Below are 23,786 nucleotides of genomic sequence, written 5' to 3' on the forward strand. Positions count from 1 at the left end.
CAGAGGAGCTGCCCTCTGAGACGACACAGCTGTTGGCGCTCTCGCCGGGCCTCCTCTGCTATTTATCCATTCATCTTCAGTTCTACCTACACAGCAAAAAGCTACAAGTTCATCAGTCCTCTCACAGGTTTGTCTGTGTTTGCGCTTCGCTGTTGAGACTGCACTCTGTCTGTATAATCACAGATATATATATTTACAGTCTTGTGAAGAACTAACTAACAAGAAGAGAAACGCATCTTAGTGGAGTTGCAAAGCTATTTACGCAATACCAACATTGACCCTTGAAAGTTTGTGAATGCTTTAGAGTTTTGTTTCCTTTTTTTAATCTACTTATATATATAAGTATGTGGAATTCTGGGAAATTTATGTTGCAATTATAGGCATATTGTACTGTTTAAAGAGAAGAGATTGATGCACGTAGAAGTGCACCACTGCACAAGAAAGGTTTCTGATGACCTCAGAAAAGAGGTGGTTATACTCATCAGGCTGGAAAATGTTTCAAAACTATCTCTAAAGAGTTTGGACTCAACCATTCCACAGTCAGACAGGCTGTGTACAGTACTGGGGAAATTCAACACCATTGTTACTCTACCCACAAGTGGTCAACTAGCAAAAATCACTCCAAGAGCAAGCAGTGTAATGACCTCTGAGGTAGAAAAAAGGAGCACATAGTAACTTATAAGCAATTACAGGCCTCTGTGGCATTGACTAATGTCAATGTTCATCATCCCATTGTCAGAACAACTGTGGTTTTCATAGCAGGCCTGCAAAGAGAAAGCCAGTGTAGTCCAAGAAAGCAATTGCTGCTTGTCTGCTTTTTGCTAAAGATCTCATGAAGAAAATTCTAAAACTGTTTTTTGGACAGATGAGACAAAAATAGAACTGGTATAAATAAGTTTGGAGAAAGGAAAACACTGCATTCTGGCATACTAACTTCATCCCATCTGAGAGGTGACATGACAGATTGTCGTCATTATTGGGACAATGCATTGAAGATTACGCCATAAGTTTCGAAAGTATGATTCAGCACATCTATCCATGAACTGAACCCCAAGACCCTTAGCACACAAGTTATTGTACAAAAGAATTGTTACAATTGAATTAAGTTCATGTTTTTAAATGACCACATCAAAGTCATCACCTAAATCTAATAAAACAGTTGTGGGCGGAGTTTATCTGAGAAAAGGCACCGGCTTCCCAGGGCTAGCGCTGCTCTGTAAGGAGGAATGAGCTAAATTTACTCAAAAACTCCTGTAGGACTGACTAACAGTTGCTGAGGTCACAGCACACACACAAAAGAAAGATTTACATACTTTTGCCACTTACAGATATGTAATATTGGATTATTTTTCATCATCATTTAGATAAATGACCGATCTTTGTCTAATTTGTGTCCCTGGGTTTTCCTCGTCTGCTTATCCATATAGTCATAGTCTTATATTTTTGCAGAAATGTAGAAAATTTGAAATGGTTCACTAACTTTCGAGTAATTGTATGCGTCAATGATGTTTTTTTATCTTGTTCAAACTTCAGATTCACTTGTGTGCTACTAAAGCAAAACAACAAACCGCTGCGTTACAGAAACAAACATGTGAGGCAGAGGAAACAAACAGCAAATACTTCAAGAGCAACAGACCTTCTGCCAATAGTTGATGTAGAAAACCTCCCTGGAGAAGTTGAAGTAGACGTTGGTGTCGTAGGCGTCGTCTCCTGCGTTGGAGATGGTGACGTTCAAAGAGACATTCTTCACTCCTCCCAGGGCCAAATGGGGTTTGCTATGCAATCTGGTAGGAACATAAGAAAACGATGTAATTCATGTACTAAAAAAAAAAAAAGATAAGGTCGCAAGCAAAGATACATATTAACAAGGACTCTTTTACTTTGATGAAGTTTGAAGAATTACTATTAGAGTATAACAGAATATGTGTAGAAAATCTGCTTGGTATCATGGACTGAGATACACAGAAAAAAAAAGGAACTCCCTGACTATGGAAAAACATATGGATGTTCTCCAACTATGCGTCACGATTCCAACCCACACCCACATGATGTCAGTTCGCTTCCTCAGAGCTGGGGGAAAGGCAGAGACAGAGTCTCAAGGTAAAGGAGAGAGTTTTTACCCTGAGAGCAGCAGCTTCCCATGAAGCCTCAGGTCTGCGGCACAATCGTCTGATAGGCAGTTCTTCTCAAACCAAGTCTGAAGAGGAAACAGTGAAGCGCACAGTTCATAGCACATGCTGTTCAGGCTCTGAAAAACACCGACTCCATGATCAGACTAGGGGGCAGTGTTGTGTTGTTGTTGGAGCTACCCAGCAGATCTTTGTACAGGAAAGCCAAAAAAACTCATCTGATCCGTTGTTTAATTAGTCAGAGGAGGGTATTTGGTTCGAGGCTGAATCATGAAAGAAAACTTAAATCAAGCCGTATAGCCTGGTGAGTTTCTGATAAATGGATTTTGTAGACACTGAAAAGATGTAAATCCCTTTTTTTTCCCTTCATAAAAAGTGCAGACACTGGGGAAACATGTGGGGCAGGTTAGAGGGGGTCGGAAAGAAAATAAATGAATCAGACTTTTTGGATTCCACTCAAGAAAAGCTAACACAGACAATAATAAGCGGGAAACCAAGACCCAAATCATTATAACCCCTATTTGAGCTATTTCCTTCTTTCCTTCTGGAGTCCACAGGGAGAAATGACTTTCGTTTTATTTCAGGTGTGGGAGAATCTCTCCTTCAGTGCAGTCAGTTGAGAAAATAAAATATGGAAGAATATGAGCTGGTTGAAAATAACTGATATCCTTCCACTATATGAATAGAAAACAAATTTACGGTGAGAAAAAATAAAAAAACATCCTCATAAAAAGGCTGCTTTTTTTAACTCAAACATTTTAGAATCACAATATCTGGTAACTAATTAACTCCAAAATCCAGCAACAGGAAATACATTTGTGATTTGAATAAGTAAATGTTGTAAAATACATATTGAAAATGTGTCATACTTATGGGTCTCATAGAGGGTTCCTAATGACCGCATCAAACTGCATCATTGTTTTTTTTAACTCCTATCTTTGCAGTTCTGCAAATAAAGTGGACCATATCCTCTGACCGCTAAATTTGAGACTTAATTGAACTCCTGCTTTCTAAGAAATGTGACTGTGAACAATGCTGTACCTCATTCCTCACTGCCATCTTGCTTTCTTTCCTCCATCGCAGCACTGGAGTGAGCGCAGGCAGGTCTCGCTCCTGGTGTCCAGTCGGCACGTGCTTCCCCAGGCTGTAAGCCACCTCAAATGTGATGGCTGTGAACACGTCCTTCACGTCTTTCTGCAGAGAGCACAAACCACCAGGCTACAGAACCATTTAAACTAAATGTAACCTCAAATAAATAACTGTCTTGTAAGTGTCTGGGTGATTATGGTAATTCAACATCTTTCTCCAATTAACGCGTGGTACAAAGACTGATTGCTCTGCAGATTATCTGAAGATCACACAGTCTGGATATGATGTTATTATAGTAATTGCTGAGCCAAAAAGTCACAAAGTCAAATGCAGATCCAAGTATACTGATAAGAACATCCAAATCGGTTTAAATGGATGGGCCATTTCTTTTATTTGTTGTCATTTACTTGTTAAAAGTAATAGAAGCAGAATGGCTGCAAGTTCTCAGAAAAGTGGATCTTTTTATAAAACATGCTGGCACTGCCTCTGGGAGATATCGTGGAGTTTTTCTGGTGGCTCCATTTAAGACAGCAAAAGAATTGTTTGATTTGGCGTTGGGCTTGGAAACAATGCCGACAGAATGAAAACAGAGAGCTCAATGTGATCAAATCCTGACTCTTAATTAGATGACAGTGCTGGAAGGCACACATGGGAAAAGCTGTTCGGGGTTTCATCCTCTCTGAAGGCAGTTTGATGGGTCTGGTGGGGTCTGACTGTCTAAAAGCTGCAACCTGCCTCCCGAGCCAAGCCCTCAATGTCAATATCCGGCGGTCATTTAGGCCACTCGTTCTTCAGCACTTTCTCTGTTTTGCCCTTTATCAGAGCGCTTTCCACTGTCCCCCCACCCATCCTCTTTCCTCTGGCAGGCGCAGGGCCAAACTTGGCTCTGAGCAAGTGAGGCATTACCAGAGTTGAACCCACCCAGCTCATCATCTGTTAATAGTAGGAAAGAGCCAATGCTGCAGCTCATGAAAAGACACAAACTAAAGATTCAAGGTTCAAATGGGAAATGGTGCGGCACACGGATAAAAACATTCTTTTGATGATAATATCAGAACTTTTAGTGAATTTTTGTTGTTACTAGCTTGGTTCTTCCTTTAACTCTCTTAATCTTTCTTACTTTATTCTTTAAGGAGTTTGGATTCCAGCAGTTTACAGTCAAACTATGTGCAAATGGAGGAAATGCAAGACCACTGTTACCTTCCCCCGGGGTGGTAAACCAACACAGGAGCAAGTGTGTAACTGTACACAAATTTACAAAGGAAACAAAGAGCTAAAAATTCTCCAACAGATGTGCAGAACTCTTCAAGTGTTGACAAAGTCATTAAGTCACTGTTATAGCTGCGCAAGAGGGTCACATGAGAGACTGAAAGCAAAGGCCGACAAACTTTCATACATCACTATAATTGCAATTACATTTCTTAACTGCAGAATCCTTTCCTTTACAAAAAAAAAAACATTCCCTGAGGGCAAGCTGATTTCTTTAGATTGATTGTGTTATTCATATTTGCAAGGACTGGCGGCCTGTCCAGGGTGTACCCCGCCTCTCGCCCATTGACTGCTGGGATAGGCTCCAGCCCACCCGCGACCCGATCGACGGATTCAGCGGTATAGATAATGGATGGATGGATGGATATTTGCAAGGTCTAAAGCTTCAATAAAAACTGTGCTCTGAGCTTTCAAACTAATTTCCTTGAATTTATTCACAATGACAAAGCTAAGCCAGTGGTAACAAAACGGGCCAACTGACCGACCCAGCATTGCCATCCAAAGCTGATTGCGTGTTTGAAACTCACACAAACTAATAATAAATCACTAAAACATTTGAATAATAGTTTCTGTAAATCAGCTTAATTGACTGCTTGACTAATGCTTACAGCTTAACATTAACATAGTAATTCTGATCCAACACTTAGACGGCACATCAGGCACAACTGCAATTCACGCCTCATTGGACGTACAGAGGCTGGTTGTTCCAGCCGTATGTCGGCTCAGCCGGGGGGTAACATGACACAGTTATTCAGCCCAGGACGAATGATGGTGCACTGTGTGAAGCACTGGCAACGGCTGCAGCCTCAGGAGCAATTAAAGCAGAAAGCTTGAAATGGCCCTTGTCCGCTGGCCTCTGAATGAACTGACCTCCTGGGAGATGACTGCTTGCGTCTCCATCCCCTAACTCCCTCTGCTTATCTCACATTTTCATATGCCGCAAGGGAGGCAATAGTGGACATGATGGCTTAAAAAGGAATGGGTATTTCTACACATTCTCATACTTTTTTTGCACAAGTAAATAGGCATAATCTGTCCACTGGTACAAATTTGCTGTTTAGGGATCTTAACCATTCCATTTCCAAACAGCATCTACTGTCTTATTGTGTAGATGCGGGATCTCGTTCTCCTTCAAACGCAGGAGTAAAGACTGCTAGTTAACTGGAGAGCCCCCAAGACTCACAGCATGCTTGCATTAGAAACACCAGAGGCTGTTCAGTAACATTTGGCCTGAGCTTTTATTATCCCTTGATCAATGCTGCCAATTGCCACACCCCAATCCACTCCCCTGGTCGGGTCATTTGCTTTCTCCTGATCCTGTTTTGAGTTCCAGTATTTATGGAACAGAGGAGTTCCTGAGCTGCAGCTGAAAAAGACACTGGCTAGTGTTAACTGCGAGCTACCTACAATTTTATTGAAAGAAACCCAACAACTGTTCCTCACACGCTGGAGAAGTCCACAAGAGAGAGGCCATTCTATAGTTAACAGGCATGCACTGTGTTAATCCTCATTGAAACACATAAGCCGCAGGGTGCGCCCAAGATCTCGCATCGGATAGAGAAATAGAATGGATGGGATTTCTGAAATCTGAATGCCAGTATTTAAAGTATATATGGTACATATGCCACTGAATGACCACCAATTGGTCCAGAAATTCAAACAAGTCAAGCATTGTGTCCATGTATGGCTGCTTCCATGTACTGCAGAAACAGTTTAGCCTTGAGCTTTGTAAACTTGAACATGTAAATTCATACATAGCTAACTAATGATCTTCTTGCATTCATCAAGAAGAAAAAAGAAGAGACACAAATGACTGAGAGAGACACTGCTGTAGTAGTTATTTGTGAGAAACGCTAACTGCAATATGTCACAAGGTGACATTTAAAGTCTTAGACGTCTGAAGAATATTCTGGACAGCTTGATTCAAATAGAAACAGTTAAGCATGGTCCCAAGAATAGTCTTGAAACAATATTATTCTAGGGTTAAAATGATTTATAAGGGGGTTCTAGTCACCAGTGGGGAGTTGCCAGACAATTCACTGAGAAACAGCTGTTTTCCACCATGACTGTAAATTTTCAGCTAAAGGATGAAAAAAAAATGTGCATGTTCCTGCAGTTCAGTGCTGTTATGATACACTTGATACGGGTGCTTCCTCCCTGAATATTTATGCATTTCACTCACAGGATGCAGGTCAGCTTGCAGTTCTACGTGTTTTAAAAGAAAACAACTTGCAGTTTAACTTCAACTTAAAGCGCTCTGTCGCTCTGGAACAAGTTTCTGCCAACATGCTTTCTCAGTGCTTATGTTCACACTCGGGACCCTTTTATTTGATACAACAGGGCATAACTCACACCTTTCTGCTGCCTCGCTAACTCTTTCCCAAACATACATGAAGTTAGCATACATGTCTCCGGGAACATAATGCTGCTTCTGGATGAAATAATCTGAACATATTTAATAGATTTCCACTGTAGCTGAGCTGTACTCGGGTTTCACTCGTGTGCACGCAAGCTCTGATTTTCACATATTAATCTGATCAGGAAGATGGCAACACATCAAGCTGCCCACTTCCTGCACACAGACCAGCTCCATCACAGTGGGTGCGGGGAGGTTGACGTCAGGCGGCAAAAGCCTCTGATGCTCAGTTTAAACGCCTCATGCTTGGCTGAAATGCTCAAGAGCCCCAGCCTCAGCCAAACCATTCCCACAAAAGCATATAGCTTAAGCCTGGTCATGGGAAGTCTTTATTAACTCAGGAGGAAAACACACACAGCGCTCCTTTTTAGGACAATGCATGTTTGGATGACTCACAGGTTGAGGCCATTTAATTCAAAAGTTAATGCCAGGGAGTCTAAGCTTAAATGGAAAAAGCTTTTTAGTTAAATGGGTTTAGCCTGGCCAAGGGGAGCGTTTGTGTGTACAGTGGGACACAAGGAGATAACTTAAAATCCAAAGTATTTGGAGTAATGTGCACAGCATTGTCCTTAAAAAAAAAAAAAAAAGTGAAACAATTACTGAAAGTTTTCGTAACTGCAGGTCACACTCAAGCTGCTCCTCGGCTCAGAATAGGTTAGCAGATGTTGGAAGGCCTCGAATGACAAAGTGTGTGGGAGTAGGAAAGAGTGTTGCCCAATTGTTTTACGTAGAAACTTCTTTTTTGGAGCAAAGGTTCCCCAAGCTCTTACATCTTTTGGTTTATGTGTCAAGTCAGAATAAATATTGTCCGCACCAGCACTGGGACCATAAGCTTTTTGAAATAAAAGATCTATCATTTGCTCTTGTTCAACCAGAAATGATCCATGAGGAAATCAAATGGCTTGTAAACACATTTCCCAGAATCCTTTTATTAATCAATGCTTACTTATCTGCAACAGACTTAAAAAGAATCTGTCAACCACCCCTCACATCCTGCTAAAATTCCCCAGGGAGCAACTCCCCAGTTCACTGATGCTTTTGGTGGCAGGATATGTATTCAATCTTTTAATCTATACAACTTCCTGAAAGGACACTGTCAAGGACTTCTTTGGGAGAATGAGCCCCACTGTCTTTAAACCTGCCTGGTGGTTTCTTAAAGTTCTGCTTTTCGTGTGTGCCTTCTTGCTTTTTTTTTGTCACCTTTACTGTATCTATACAGGTTAGTTATTGTGCCTGCTATTGCGCCTTAATTGAATCACAACTTAAAATGAAGTGTTTTTCCACATCTTGAGGATGTTTTTCTTAAACTTTGTTATTAACTGTAGCGTCATTTTAGTAGTCAGTGACAATTCAGAAAAGCAGAACAAACTTTTCCAAAACATATTAATCTGGAGCAGTGTCTCTAATGATCACATATCAAACACTCTCTCTACTATTTGCTCTATTTCAGTTTCCTCTGAAACTGAATCAACGGAGCAAACAAATCCTGAAAGTAACATCTGGCTGATTATCTGCTAAGGACTCTTTTTTTGTCTACTTTTTGGACTCAAGCAGCAGCTGGAAACACTGATATTCCTTTTTCATCAATATGGAAAAGATTCCCTTCTGGGTCACAAACCTTATTTTGAACCATTCTGAGAATTTAGACCCAAAGTAAATTGATTCTTGACCCAGGAAGTTGGTTTCCAGCCCAAATCAATATTTGGGTGATACTGTTTTTCGTTTTTTTCCAAAACCAGAAGTGAACATATTTGGAGAAGCAGATAGAGGGTGATACAGGGAACACCTGCACAGCAATCAGAGGGAATATATCTAGCTGACAACATAATGAATGCTGGGGAAAATTAATGACTTAATGTTTCATAAGAGAAGCTGATGCTTTTTAAATGGAAGTCTACTGGAGCAAGATATGTTTTGGAGCCAGCACCTAGCAGCCGTCAGTGGTTAGAGACACTTCTGTATCTGCTTAAATCGTTTTTTCAACAGATGAAAGAATTTTTTGGAACTGTGACATCGGTGAGCATGTCTAATTGAAAATATTGGAAAGAGAGAAAAGAGAAACAATAAAATTGGAAATCACAGCACTAGTCGGCCAAAGAAAAACAATATTTGGTAACAACTGCTAAAACAGCATCGTTGGTTAAAATGGTTAAGCTTAAAACCGGTGGAAACGCCCACTGGTTTATTGAATAGCACATTGGTTACAAGAATCCTGAGTGGAAGTAGTTCAGGTAAGGAGTTCCCAGCTGCATCGGTGAATAAGAAGACTTAGAGAGGAGAGGATTAATTAAAGGTGGAATCAAGTTACAGGAGGTAAAATCAAAACCACAAGATAAAATATCTAAAATCTAAAATAACAAACTGCAAAACAACTGTGACAACGATCTGTTAGTTCATCATAAAAAGCAGCTTGTTTCACGTCACAAATGGTTGTCAAACTTTTTTTCCCCTTTGTGAACAAAACAGTTGCTTATTTTGCACATCCAGCAAATACATGCTCTCTTTTTTTCAATTCTTCAAGATAATACCTGAATCCTGACTTGCTAAATAATCCACCATGCTCTGTCTGCTGTTAGAGGCTGAAATGGTGGTGTACCGTCATTTCTCTGTTCCCAAAACCAGCCCACATGAGGAAAAACATCAATACTGGTTGCAATGACCAATGTTTACACTGTTGACGGGACTTCTTTGTTGTAGATCAAAGAGGAGTTTTGGCTCTTTCATGTGGTCAATGTTACGAAAGAGTCGGTCTTAACCCAGACTGTGATTCCCTCAACACTTAACCGAGTTTTGATGCCTGAACTTAACCATTCTGCAAAAAATATTGAAAGGGAACTGCATCAGAAGTAAGGGTCTGACTGATTATTTTAACTTCACAGCTAACAAGCTGAAATTTAGCAAGTAAATCCTTTAAGGTCGGGGGAACTGTAAATGTATGTGATCACGATTGATTTTTGATCACATCAATAATTCTGTATGAAGTCTTGTCTGAAAAAATGAAATGAATCAGTGGAACTAAGTTTGCACAGAGTGGCTAGTTTCATAATCAAAAAGTAAGATTCTGAAAATGAAAAAAAAAGAAAAAAAAAAGATTTTGAATATAAAAACCTACAGCTCGTCCAAAACCCAATGATTCCGAGTAAAGTGAAAATGCCAGAAGACCAGTCACACCAAATGTATGCAGTATGTCTTTATTCAACATGAGCCATGTTTACTCCAACTCACTGGAAAAGATTTTACTCTGTGTGATGTTGGTAGAAGAAGCAGTGATTCTTAGATCTCTGTCCAGCTTCAGCCGCAAACCTGATAAATCACACAATTGTGCAATAAAACACACTGTGAACAGAGCAAAAGCAAACCGAAAAAGGGTTTCAAATAAAGGCAGAATAAGGTTTGAGGATCATTGCAGATTGTGTCAAGAACAAAAAGCAAACATGTACTGAGAGCTGCATTATAAGTCTGATGATAGTTATACTTAATAAGCTAAGATGGCTTGAATGAAAACTATAAAGCAGATTTACAAGGTTGTACAACGATGTTGCTGACAATGCACTATTTCACACATCTCTAAACCTTCCAGTAGTCACAGTGCCAGTAGAACCTGGAAAAATTAGAACAGTAGTGCACTTTGACAGAACTTATGGAACAATGGAAGTAATCAAGATACGAAGTTTAAAGCCAGAGAAATGTGTTATCTTTCTTCTTTACCTCTCAACCAATAATCCCTCGTCTTTCACTGACTCAATTCTAAATTAATACAGTCTCACATTTTCTTACTTTTCTTGATTTATGATGCAGTGCTGTATATTTTCAAAGACACACCATCGATTCCATAGTAGGATTTTGAGATGTTGTATCTGTAAAAACTTACTGCAGAACAACCAAAACTTAACCCAAAACTTAACCCTCAACAAAACCGTGTGCTGCTCAATGTGACGGTTTGTTGCAATGCCTCCCGTGAACAAAAACACAATTCCTCCCAGCAACACAGAGGAGCACATCACTTAGCGACAGGAAACATGGACCATCTGTGCAGTCATGCATGAGGCCATATCACAAAGAAGACCGTTTAATATTTGCATGCTATTTGAGAACCCTTTCTCACAAACAAACTTTCCTCTGAAGCACACCTATCTCTTCCAGATTCTTCTCAATAAAGATTTTGAGCGTACAGATAAGAAGATATACCTTTCTCCCTCAAGAATCCGAGTGTACTGAATTTATCGCTTTTTGAAACAATGCTCACGTAAAAACAAATTACAGGAAACTTTTATGGTCTTGTATGCATCATGAAGAAGGCATTCAACATCTGACCCTTGGACAGTAACAGCCACAGCTGGGATTTATAAAGGAGCAGAAAAAGGTGCCTCACTTCCCCGGTGGAAATAGGCACATGGAATTGCTTTACTGCTCAAACATACCAAATTCATCAGCGTGTTATTTCTACAACATTCTATCAGCAACAACTTGATTGAATGCCAATGCTAACTGCTTTATTGTAATATTTGGACCTGAAATCCAGCCAGTCGCCTATAAATACACAGATGTGTTCCCACATATCTCAGTTCCTACTCATTCAGCTCTCAGCTCCCACACTGTGATGTTTCAAAACATTATCTGTTTCTGTTCTATTTTCAGTATCACAATTACATCTGACATGAATGCAAGATTTCATTCCTTGGAATGACCAAGGATGCAAAATAAACATGGCTAAAAAAAAGGGGGGTAAATCATTCCTAGACATCCAAATGCTCCTTATTCCTCAAACTCTTGACAAAGCCTCAGTCATCATCATGAATATGGACCAATAACCCCCTCCTGATCTCCATTTTAACCCAGCTATTGTAGCGTCTCCAAAAGGACCCATCTTTCTACGAAGAATAAGATGGAAACAGAAAAGGAGAATCCAGAGGAGATCCTTATAAGGAAGCAGCTTTAGGACTTGAGAACTGGGATTCAGACAGAGGTAAGGTGCTTCAAGCCCCTTATTAGTCTGAATTATGTTTGAAGCAATGGAAAAATACTAATAATGCAAACAGTAAGAGCCATAAAAGAACAAGAAACAGGAGAAGAGTGCTTTGAGCCAACTTAATTAATAGCTGAATCCAAAGAACAGCTTTGTTCTCTAAATTAATGATTAGAAGTGAAAACTGTATTGACATTCTTCAACATGATTCATCTTTTGTTGATTCATCATTAATTAATAGCTATCAAAGGCAATGGTAGTGCATCTCATGGCAAAAATCTACTTATTCTTTTATTTATAGTGGAATTTTGTTTGACTTGAAGATAAAAATGAAGGAGGGTAAAACTAGTGCTCTCTGGGGAAACATTCAGTCATAGATAATGTTTTATTGGGCTCTACTTAAAAACCTATCTAACTAAAAGCATCAGAGTTCTATTTCTACATTCTGTTGCTGTTTAGAGAGAACAACAAGCATCTGAAGACTTCCTGCCACTGAGAGATTGACTTCCTTGAAGATCCTGATAAATCTACTCGGTGCATAAACAGGAAGCATGTCATCTGCATTGCGTAGTAGTGATTGCGAAAAATAGCTCAAATTATAAAGGAAAGAGAATATCTTTAAAGAGCTCACAATTGCTTATTAGCCACTATGTTGCAACGACAAATATTTATTTCAAATCAGTTTATTTGAAACATTTATCTGATAGATGAGATATCCGCTGGGATGAGCAGCCCAAAATGTGCAGTTTTAAAACCCTGGAGTTCAGGGTGTTTTTCAGTGTGTTTTGAGTCTATTCCATCCTGGTGACAGAGGAGGTCTCCAGATGCTTCCTGCAGCACATGTCGTCACTGTGGACAAATCAGGGGCATTTTTACTGCACTGTTATTGTTGGAGCCATTGTTTTCAGACAAACCCCTGATAAAATTGCAGCTCGCCAACACAACTATATCAACTCTACCTGAAGAGGGTCCTGTAGGATGTAGTCTCCACAGGAAAAACAAATGTCCTGTGGAGACTGTATATTTGCTGAATTTCCTCGTAGGTAATCCTGTCTGTTCATAAAGGAAGCGGAATTGGAAGTTGATGCCACCACATCTACATAATAACAAATGATAACAGTGTCTCCACCAGATTGTCAGGGAAGCCTCCCAAACATGCATCACTGCATCACAGGCAGCATTTATGCTTCCACAAGAGTTCCCACTGAACACTGAAATACATATACTGTCTGTTTCCGCTGCAGTGGAAGTGGGAATCATGGCCAGAGAAACTCTTTCATTGTGGTCGGACTTGGCCACCCATTAAGTTGCCTTGTGGTGGCATCGTGTGGCAGCGACGCGGCCAAAAGACTGCTGAAACATTCTGCCCAGCATGCATAGCTGCCAAAATCAACAAATCATCAAATCTGCCCAAGCTTTGGTCAGATTTGATATGTGTAGCAACAATGGATTTACTATGGCAACAGAGTAAGTCTAATGAACAGTCATACCAAAAATAATACCTCACTTGCAGCTTGCATGCACATGCAAGAGAGGAACCTCATGAGAAATTTGACTTGTTACAAAAGCCTGCGGACTCCGGAAACAGCCCTGGAGAGGAACTGTCTGATGTTCTTGTTGGCGCGACCATGTAGGGAAATCCTGATGAAAATGTTACCCTGAGCTAAAATTAACTGGTACAGTTCTTCTTTAGTATCCTGTAAATGCTATTAACACTATTACTTGCAGCCAAAGCATTAAGCACAACTTATTCACGACAGCATATATGACATTTTTCTACTTGATTTATTGTCACAGTGCACTGCTCTCGCATTTTTTTTTAACAGTAACTATATACTTTATAAATAGGTGCTTGACTTGCTGCCATGTGTAACAGAAGACAGCTGGATTCGATTACCTTCCTGTTCTATACTTTCACTGGATCAGCTCTCTTGGCGCGAGCTGAATGAAAAGAGGGGGACAGTATCGAGGGAATAGCACGTTTCTGTTGAACTTGAAGAGGAAAACAAAGCAGGCAGTGTGGCAGTGGCTCTGGGTTTCAACGTGCCAATAAGTGCTGAGGTTCTGGGACTTTGTCTCACTGGAGCCTGTTTGGGATGCAGTGACAGGAACTCCAGCTTCACCTTACTCTCCTGAGTTTCCTGTTTGTCTGTGGAGATCAGACTTGGGTCAAACACTAAGTGTAGATGATTTCTTAAAATTCATTTTGTCTAACTTTGAGGAGCAGTTTAGCAGATTCCACTGTAAAATGCTGGTCAAATACAATGAGATAATCTGTCAGTCTCAGAAAGGGGCAGTTAGATATTTCCCTTTCATTGCCCAAAACCTCTGGGGTGCACATTCACATCTTATGAGTCACATCGCATTGTCTGATAACCCGAAATACCTGTTGAAACACCAAGATAGTGAGCCTCTGGTATATCAGCTGGTATTCAGCCCTATGAGAGTGTTTAATGGAGTTTGGAGTCTTCTTTTCAAAGCATAATGGTATTAGTCTGCCATCATTTAAGCAAATTAAATATGAGAGTTCACGTGAGAGGCTGCATCTTGTGATAATCTTCTTGGCAATATTGCTTAAAAAAACCGTAATCAAATAACACATTTTCAAAGGGATTGTGAATTCCCATCGCATGAAGAATAACCTTCTTTCCTTTAAGCTATTCCATCAAAATTTGAGGTTTCAGAAAACTTCTTCTGTGGTAGATCTGCACAGCTGTAGGCGTCGTATAAGTCAAGTGAACCAGTGAACATAGTGAGAGGACAACAGTCCTCACATTTAGCACAGGGAATAACAAAACTGTCTACTGACATCTAGCTAAAGGAGCTATGAAGCTGGCAGCATGCAGATTAAAATACTAAGTCCTAACCAGGTTGAATTTGCAGAGGTACTGGTACACATAACCTGATTCCCTGAAAGCATCTATGCTTTCTGATAATCTCATGCATTGCATTGCACTGTCAAGATTTCCATTGAGACATATGAGAGTGGAAAGGGCAACAGTACATTTATCTTTGACAGATACATGTAGATCTTCATCCCATAGATTCCCAGTATCAGCAGCAGTCATCAAAATAACATCTGATGGACCTTTAAATACTCCAGTGGTGCCAAGCAAATGTTAGGGCGGCATGAGATATACATGTAGGACACAGTGTAATGTAGGCCAGGGGAAAGCGGGGGCAAATGGGCTTTGGATCCTTTACCAGCTAAATTAAACAGACAACTGTTACAGGCAGGGCCTTGGCTCCCTATTTTAGCTCCTCCTTGGAGAACGTGACGGGTCTGCAGTGCTTCACAAAACCTTTCGACCACAAATGGGACTGCCTTTTGGCTTAACTTCAAGGCTCACGTGGGCTCCATGGTAATAGGACTGCTAGTGTAAAAACACGTATGATGATGGATGGATGGCCAACAATGTAAACACGAATGGAGTGCAGACCATCCAACAAAGGAATGCCTACACAGTACTTAGTTTTACAAGTGATAGATCAAGCCAAGTGAGCCGTCAGCCTGAACACAAATACTAGCTGTCAGAATGAATAATGAATACTTTACAGTTTATTGTAAAACACACATCACAATTCAAAGTGGACATTACACCTGTTCCACTCTAAATTTATGCACACCGATGTCCTCCACTCTAAGTAAAACTAAAATACAACTAAAATACAACTGAAGAACTAAACTAAAGAGATAAAGTGATGTGAATGCTTTTGTGATTTAATTCATTCACACAAAGTCTTTCACAGAAACGGTTTGTATCACACCCACCCATATAAGACATATTGTTTTTTTTCTTTATCTATGACTGCATGTAAAGGCTTTCATTTCAGTATGAATCATACTACAAACATTTAAACTATTTTACTACCAAACACTCAATAACACAAGCACAATAAGATGAGCTACTATGCCTGGAACCTAACTGCAACATATCAAACTGAAAAATTCAGTGAGTCATTTCCAACTCACGCACAGCACCTCTGATCATCTGAACTTATCCTCATCGTCATTCATCAGTCACCACGACTGCTTTCCCTCCCTAAATGTGAGGTACGACTCAAGCAAAAAGCAGCATGGGGTTTATTTAGCTAAAAATAACCAAACAAAGACCATCTGGCGGGCTGGTATGCTGTTGATCGATGCCAAAGAAAACATGCTCAAAATGAACAACATGAAAGACTTGCATAATTTCAGATGGAATTACACTTGAAAAAGTTAGACACTAAACTATTAGCTTCTGTGCTCTGGTGTTCTTAGTGCTTTATGATTTAGTGAGTGGCAGCTCCAGGTTTTTACTTGATTTCAGGTGGTGAAAATTGAGAGCGTCTGCTGCATGTGTGCTACGTGCAACAAACACACCTTTCCAGATTAGCTTTTGCTGTTTATGGGGACCTATTATAGTCATTTCCAGCTCCATTACTTGTTACTCTACCAGATAAACTTCCCATGATTAAAGATAAAAATAAATGACTAAATAAAATCAATTTAGTAATTAGCTGGCCCTATATGTGACCCAAAATGTATGCCTTAATTCTGTTTTACTTCCCATCTCTTTAGCCCTACCTAAAAGCCTTCCTTTTTCTGATTGACCGACTTCTGGAAGCCTGTCAAGTGACGGCACCCAACATTATTTTTTCATCTCAGCTGATCTGCATGTGCTTTATGTGTTACCTGTTAGTAGCAGGTGACTGTATAAATAAATCGATATCTTTACAGTGGCAAAAATTAAAAAAAATAAAAACATTGGAAAAAATCCTATTCTGTCAGGCTTCATAACAGTCTGAATCTTGAGATTTTCACAAGCTTCATTATGAATATGGGAAAAATAAGAATGAGAAAATGCATGTTCTCTTTAACTGGGGTCCTTTGAAAAAGTTTAATTTATAAAGTCAACAAACCCGGTCAACAGATGGTCACAGTTACTATAAATGTGAGACCGGCTCAGAATAGCTCATGGCCTGCCTCCACCAGCCCTTGTGCATTAGGGCTTAAGCAATCAACCCTGACGTGAGAGTTTTCCATTAGCAGTTACAGTTAACACAACGGCAGCCTAGCACCCTGTTGAGACGTTACTCTTAGCCCTGTGTTTTCACTGTAGGCTTTGGTTGTGAACTGGGTGGAGGGAGGCACACAATTCCCCCGTCCCGAGGATGCAGTCCAGCAACCAGCTGGTTTCCATTAGCATAACTCTTCTGAGGAATGAGAGGACTGGCTTATGCGGGCAGACACATGAAGGAGATAGACGATGCGATTGGTCAAGCAGACTAGACCTTCTCTATGAGAGAGTGGAGCCAGATCACTTCTGATTATGGTTATTTTTTTAGCTCTCCTCTTCAGATTAAGGCTAACACATACCATTTGATGACAAAAACACATATCAAGACCGTTATCATGCTAGTAATCTCAGGCCACGCTCGCTTTCATCCACATTGTAGGCCATTCAGCCTGTAAACAGTCTGGTAAGGTTGTAATCTGGGCACCACACCTTTACGTTCCCGTGGGGTTTTCGAGTTTTTGGTAATTAACATTTTTGCTGAGCAGGTGGAATCTATCTATCTAAAAAAGTAATGATCCGCATGAACACACTGGCAATCATGCTGCACCTTGGTAAATCATTTCAAAATACTCCAGAAGTCGTCGTAAAAGACATTCATGAATTATAAATTCAAATATTTGTGTGACAGTAGTCGTCCAACATTCCTGAGGATTTCTTTATTTGTTTTCTTGTCAAGAGCTAGAAGAGAAGATAAAAAAAAACTCTGTCTATACATGAGGCAGGTGCCTGAAGACATTTAGCATAAAGAATGACAACAGGAGGAAGCAGTTAGTCTGCCCTGTGATGGTAACAAAATCTGCTTAGGTGCACCTCTAGAGATCACTGAGACAGTGCACAGACTGCTTTTCATTACCAACATCAAAGTGTATTTTCATCCAGCTATTTTAGCGCCTGAACTAACCAACAGAGAAACGAAATAGGACTCGTTCCCTGAAGTAATATCACTGCTGATGGATGGCACTTTAAGTAGAAGTGTGTTTATCTCACAGCCAGAGAAATGCCACAGGTATGTGGCAGCTACGAGCTACTACTGAGCGATAATTCGCTTGGCCACCCACAAACCTTTAGATGTTTGACTCAAGTGTTGAAATGTCGATTTATTCTCAGCAGAAACACTACTTTACACCACTTACTTTCTTTTTAATGCTGTGTTAAAATTTGGAAAGAGAGAATTGAACGTTGAATCTGCTAAATTAACCATGTTGAATATACCTGACTTCCCAAAGCAAACCTTGATAACTATGACATGTGTGTTATGCTATATAGAGGAGCTAGAATTGGTCTGAGCAGTATGCATTCATTATTGCCTGAACAGTTGAAGGAAGAGAAGAAAGCACGGTAATGACAGCCTCCCTCAGCTGGCAGCTCTGCCTCCCACAATGAAAGCGCCTCAAGAGCACCATTAAGAATGCCAGTGAAATTTACAGGCCAGTAGGTGAAACATGGATGGTGCCCTCAGGACGAGGACCCTCTATGGCCACAAGACTAATACACAGAGGAACACAATAGAGGGACTATGCGATGACAAAGGAGACTCTGTTTCCTGTTTCTGGAGGGGCACACTTGAGCAGCATGGAGTCAGGAGCTCGATGGCTCCTGACTGTTACCTTTAACCTAACCCAGCAGGGTGACACAAATAGCTTCCCAGCAGATGACTGCTGTTATGTGGCCTCTGCTACAGCAGCCTGTTCTCTTAAAACTATGAGCAATGCCACGGTTCTTATCATATCTGGACATTTTATTTCCTCTGTTGTTTTGTATCAACGTTTGTTGCTGGAAAAAAAAACGACTTTAAAGCTTCACCCAAAAACTACATAAACAAAGATAGGAGAGAAATTGCCAACATAAGCAAATAAGTCATATCACAAATGAGCATTGCTTGGTGCTCTCAGTGTCATGGGAAAGTAGCTGAGAGACAAGCTGAGGACATGGGAAGCACAAACAGAGCCAGGGGTGGAACCTGACAATCCAAACTAACCTTAACGTAGGCAGTGTAGCGCTGGCACTCCTCTCTGTTGATGTCCAGGCTCAGTTGCTGGTTCAACTGGGTGATCTGAGATCCGCTCTGGGTAAAGTAAACTCGGGAAGGCTGGCTCTTCTGTCGCTTATCCACATCAGCAGTCAAGTTATACAACAAGTCTGAGAAAAGGAAGAACATTTACACATAACATCAGCTGACAGAGATGGTTCTTTTGAGTAAAGACAACCTTGACAAACACTTGAAGCATGCAGGGTTTGGTTTTCTGGTGTTTGCCATTAAAAGATGGGAAGAAATTATCGCTATTGCAGTCAAATTAAAATGAGTTAGGGGGAGGATAGAAACATTTTTTGGTCAGATCATTGGGACCTGAAGATTAATTTGGGTGGTGAAATGAAAAAAAGTGAAAATTTCAGAAGATTTCATTGGATTTTCCCATAGTTTTGCTCCTGTAATGAACAATATTTCATGAGAAGCCAGGGAAAAAATATGTAACAGCTGTTGTGTTTTATCATTGCAGCCTATGCTGACACTACACCTGATACTACATTGTAGTAGCAACATTTCTGCTGGTTACACACATGAAATCTGTTCAAAGCAAGAAGTCAACCATCACCAGCGTTTCAGAGAAAACCATATATGGACCTTTGGCCATTTAAAATCCATTTCTCTGAATGAATCAGCCCGATTCTGTAGTTCTGTCATTTCCTCAAGAGGGTGTCATACTGCTTAGACAGTGGTAGGGGTGGTAAACACACCCTATTGGGACTAAAGCCTACTGTTTCCGTCGTCCAGCAGAGAGAACGTCATGAGCTCATTCCAGAGGAGGTAAAGGAAGGTTTCATTATGGGAGTCACCGAACACATGCTGCTGCACTTTCCATAGTGATCGCCAGACGGCTAAACAGAGAGGCTTTATTCCTTCGAGCAAGGACGTAGTTATTATGTAACAACGAGGCTCTCGCTCCCCTGGGGGGAGGCTGTGAGTAACCACACCCAAACACTGGAACAGGACTGCACCTCTGCTCCAAACAGGCGCCGCACCCAAGAACAAGTTAGCAAAGGCTGAAGGGTGAACTGTTGCCCATAGGTCAATATTTGAGAAATGTTGTCCTGTTTATAAAATTTTAAATATTTGATTGAACAGTAAAAATGAGGATAGAAAAAATGATCTACTTTTAGTTTTAACAGCATTTAAATGCTCGATTGTGTCTCCTTTTTTAAAAATTGACTTGACTGTCAGATTAAACCATGAGTGGCCCTTGACAAGCCATACACAGATATCTCTTAAAGCAGAGAAATTACATAAAAACCCAACACATTTACAACTCTAAACTTTGTTTGAACCCATTTTTGGATACCCACGGCATATAGGAGAAAAAAAAATCTGGATTTTGATTTCAGTTTTTAAAGGTAGCATATATTTAATCAATTTTGAAGAGAGCAAAGCCAGCTGCTCTCCTGGGCTTCAATTCTTAAAGCCAAGCTAAACTAATCACCCCCCTTTTGTATTATTTAGTTTCATAATAATTCATTTATAGACATGAAAAGACTTCTAATCACATACTTCTAAATATGACGGCAAAGAGGCATGTTCAAAGTCTATCCAGCTGCTTTTTAACCCAAACCTTTACTAGTAAGATAATAGGATTTGTCACCTATTTGTCCAGGCAGCTGTCTTCCTTGGAATCTCATGCAGACGGTGACATTGAAACAGTTCAGGTTCTGGTGGCCCTCGTGGCACTGCGGCACAGAGATGTTGATGGAGATGGGTAGGAAGATGGAGACATCCACTGTAATAACAGGCCGGGACCTACAACCACAGGAATCAACCAGAAACACCATGTGGGAGAGAGCGAACATTGAAATGACTGAGAAGTAGGTAAAAAATGCTACTTTGCTTCTCACAAGTAGTGTACTCTCACATGGAATTACCATGTTGCTCACCTCAGAAGCACCACACTGTCTGCCATGAAAGCTCCAATAGTGACATCTGCAGAAAAAACAGGGTTGATTTGGAAATCATTTAAGAAGCTATGACATTAATGTAACATCGGCTGTCAGCTGTCTTTACACCTGCAAAATTCAAAACAATACACAGAGGTCTTTAACTGTCATGCAAGCTCAGTCTGACTGTCAGCTGTGGAATGCAGTAAACAAGATGCCTCTATCACGAGTCTGAAACTCTGCTATTGCCTGAGAATAAGAAGCTACAACCAGAGTGAAAAATGAAAAATTCAACAATCCAGTTTCTTTTCCATTTGATGTTTTTTTCTTCTTTTTCCCTGTTTCAATGTGTGGTTAGGACAACTTGTTATGACCATACCTGTGTATCCATTGCCATCCATGTCCACATTGCCAGAGATGGACTGGCCAAACATCTGCAGGCCAGGGTTTACACTGCGCCCAGACAGTTTCTGGAACAGATGATACCAGCCTTCAGATAACTAAACATGGGCATGTGAGCAAAACTTGGGTAAAAGAGCACACTGCACAATTTGTTTTTTCAAAAATAAATGATTAAATAGCTCAAACACTTATGGCCATGAACCTTGAGTAAAGTGTGGAAGAACAAGGTGTGGCTGAAATTATTTTCATCTTCTAATCAGCTGGGCTTACTCGCTGAGATGGGTAAGAAGTTTGGAAATTCAGAGTCAGTCTGCTACTCTTTCTCATTGAGAAGATCCAGCTGAGGTTGTTTGAGCACCAGCTATGAATGTTTTTTCCTTTTGAGGCAAGGACCTCGGTGTCAGGCCCAGGCCAACCAAGGACAAATAGAACTCAATATATCTCCCAAATGGCTTCTGAGCCACTGGGGTTTCGCCCACAAGAGGATTAACAGCCTCGAAACATGGTAACCCTAATGTGCTTGGATTACTTTGTGATATTGCATCATATCAGATGAAACCATATTTGTTACCATTGAGTATTTCCTAGTAATTCCTGTGGCATCCCCATGGTAGATATACACAGCTCCCCCATAGTCATCCTCTTTAGGTGCGCCAATGGCTACATCTGAAGGGACAAATAAGGACAACAAATGTTTCTGTGAAAGGCTGTCACACAAATGAGTACATAAACGACTGAGTGAATTTGTGAATGTACACAAAAGCTTTCATTAACCCTCTGTTTACTTTCAGCTGGCCAGTGTCTGGGAGACAAACTCTAAAAGTAGGACTAATAATAGCCAATTAAGTGTTGTTAGACCACTGAGAAAGATGAAACAAGACTACAAAGTGCTGGCAAGAGCACTGAAACACCCTCTCCTCACCCCATTTTAACACAAATTTTAGATACAATCTTCCTTTTGTAAACTAAAACGCTCCTATGCCATGTGGTGCAGCATACAAGCAGAAATGGTTTATGAATTTTCTTACACAAAAGTTCATTTTTTATAAAGAAACATAATTAGATTTTATTGTCATTGAGGCCAAATGTGAACCCACAGTAGCTCTTTCAAATTAAATGGTAGCAGTTCAGTTATAAATAATCATCTGTCAGTCACCAAGTACATCTGGCTCTTTCCGCAATCCAAGAGCGATGAGTTGCAAGATGATTTATAATTCCCAAATGCCATCTTTCTGTGCACACACACACCCGCACACATGCACACACACACACACACACCCGCTTTGCCAGGCTTCCAAGCCTCCCGCCGTGTCTCACATGGAGATGAAACCAGGCAGAAGCCTCGAGCTGGAAAGTGAGACTGGCGCCAAGTCGAGACCTCAAAGCCAAGCCATTTGAGTGTCAGGAAAACAGAAAGCGTAAACGTATGCATCTGAATGTCAGTGCATAACTTAGTTCTAGTTGACTCCAGGGTAACCTGAGAAAATAGCGGCCTGATGTGGAGAACATAAACAGTGTGACTTGTCACCTTAATTGCACTGAATGCTGTCACCAAGTGTTTTCCATGGTGAAAATGAATCTATAAATTAATCTATCATCCACATATATGAGTTTCAGAAATATATAAATGTCCGAAAATGCATCCCCACAAACAACAAAAATCAGAACTCAAATGAAAAATTTAATTGTGGCAGAATGTTATGCCTCTAAGTTGCATTGTACTAACCTTGATAACCATCATCATCTATGTCTCCGATTGCTGCAATGCACTCTCCAAAGTGTGCATTGAAAGCATTGTCACCAGTCAAGACTGCATTCTCCTCCATCACGCCCTGAAAAATCCCAAAGAGGAATCAGGCCAGATGATACTTTACATTCAGAGGTGTCAGGAGAAAAAAATCAAAGGAATTACAGTAACCAGCTGGTGTGAAATTATTGCAGCGTTTCACTTAGAAAATTTCATGACCACGTCTGCAGATAGTCATCTTTTATCCAAAAGATTAAACAAATAGACAGTTGCATTGTTCGCAATAACTCTAAAATAAAAAAGGTGTAAACAGAAGCTCTGGTCTTAAATGATTGCACCACTAAAACGCACAATGTTCCACTGTTTTAATCTAGTTGCTTTATAATAAACATGGTCAGACACAAATGAAACTGTAAAGAAATGAGCAAGTGTGTGGGTGAAGGGGAAAGTGAGGACATATGGTAAAATAAAGCTGAATGTTACGGTATTAAGTTCCCACTAACCCACACATCCCACTCACATTGCCCTTGCTGAGGTACACAGACACCTGGCCCTCGTCCCGGAGCTGGCTGTGCATGGGTGCTCCCACCAGCAGGTCCGACAGGCCGTCCTGGTTCAGATCAACTGCACACAATGAGGAGCCAAAGTAAGAGCCCATCTGGAACCAAGTCGAGCCACAGAGCAATGGGTCAGATCACAGGCAGTTCCTCAGTTCATACGATTGATGCACAAATCACACTCTCACTGGACTTATTTCTGCTTTCAAATCTCTACCAGCATTAAA

The 23,786-nt window shown here is 40.5% G+C and overlaps 1 protein-coding gene across 1 annotated transcript in view; it reads right to left on the reverse strand.

Annotated features, from left to right (window-relative positions):
- itga9 (integrin, alpha 9) overlaps positions 1-23,786 on the reverse strand; it is a 47,637-nt gene that overhangs the window by 12,796 nt on the left and 11,055 nt on the right. Inside the window, exons 9-18 of the mRNA XM_075477107.1 lie at positions 23,523-23,660; positions 22,982-23,087; positions 21,827-21,921; positions 21,233-21,323; positions 20,854-20,899; positions 20,565-20,719; positions 18,908-19,068; positions 3,171-3,323; positions 2,121-2,197; positions 1,637-1,784 (exon numbers count right to left, since the gene is read on the reverse strand). Coding sequence (XP_075333222.1) covers positions 1,637-1,784; positions 2,121-2,197; positions 3,171-3,323; positions 18,908-19,068; positions 20,565-20,719; positions 20,854-20,899; positions 21,233-21,323; positions 21,827-21,921; positions 22,982-23,087; positions 23,523-23,660 — 1,170 coding nt within the window. The remainder of the gene's footprint in view (positions 1-1,636; positions 1,785-2,120; positions 2,198-3,170; positions 3,324-18,907; positions 19,069-20,564; positions 20,720-20,853; positions 20,900-21,232; positions 21,324-21,826; positions 21,922-22,981; positions 23,088-23,522; positions 23,661-23,786) is intronic.

Source organism: Odontesthes bonariensis, chromosome 2, assembly GCF_027942865.1.
Source record: "Odontesthes bonariensis isolate fOdoBon6 chromosome 2, fOdoBon6.hap1, whole genome shotgun sequence".
Taxonomy (NCBI): Eukaryota; Metazoa; Chordata; class Actinopteri; order Atheriniformes; family Atherinopsidae; genus Odontesthes; species Odontesthes bonariensis.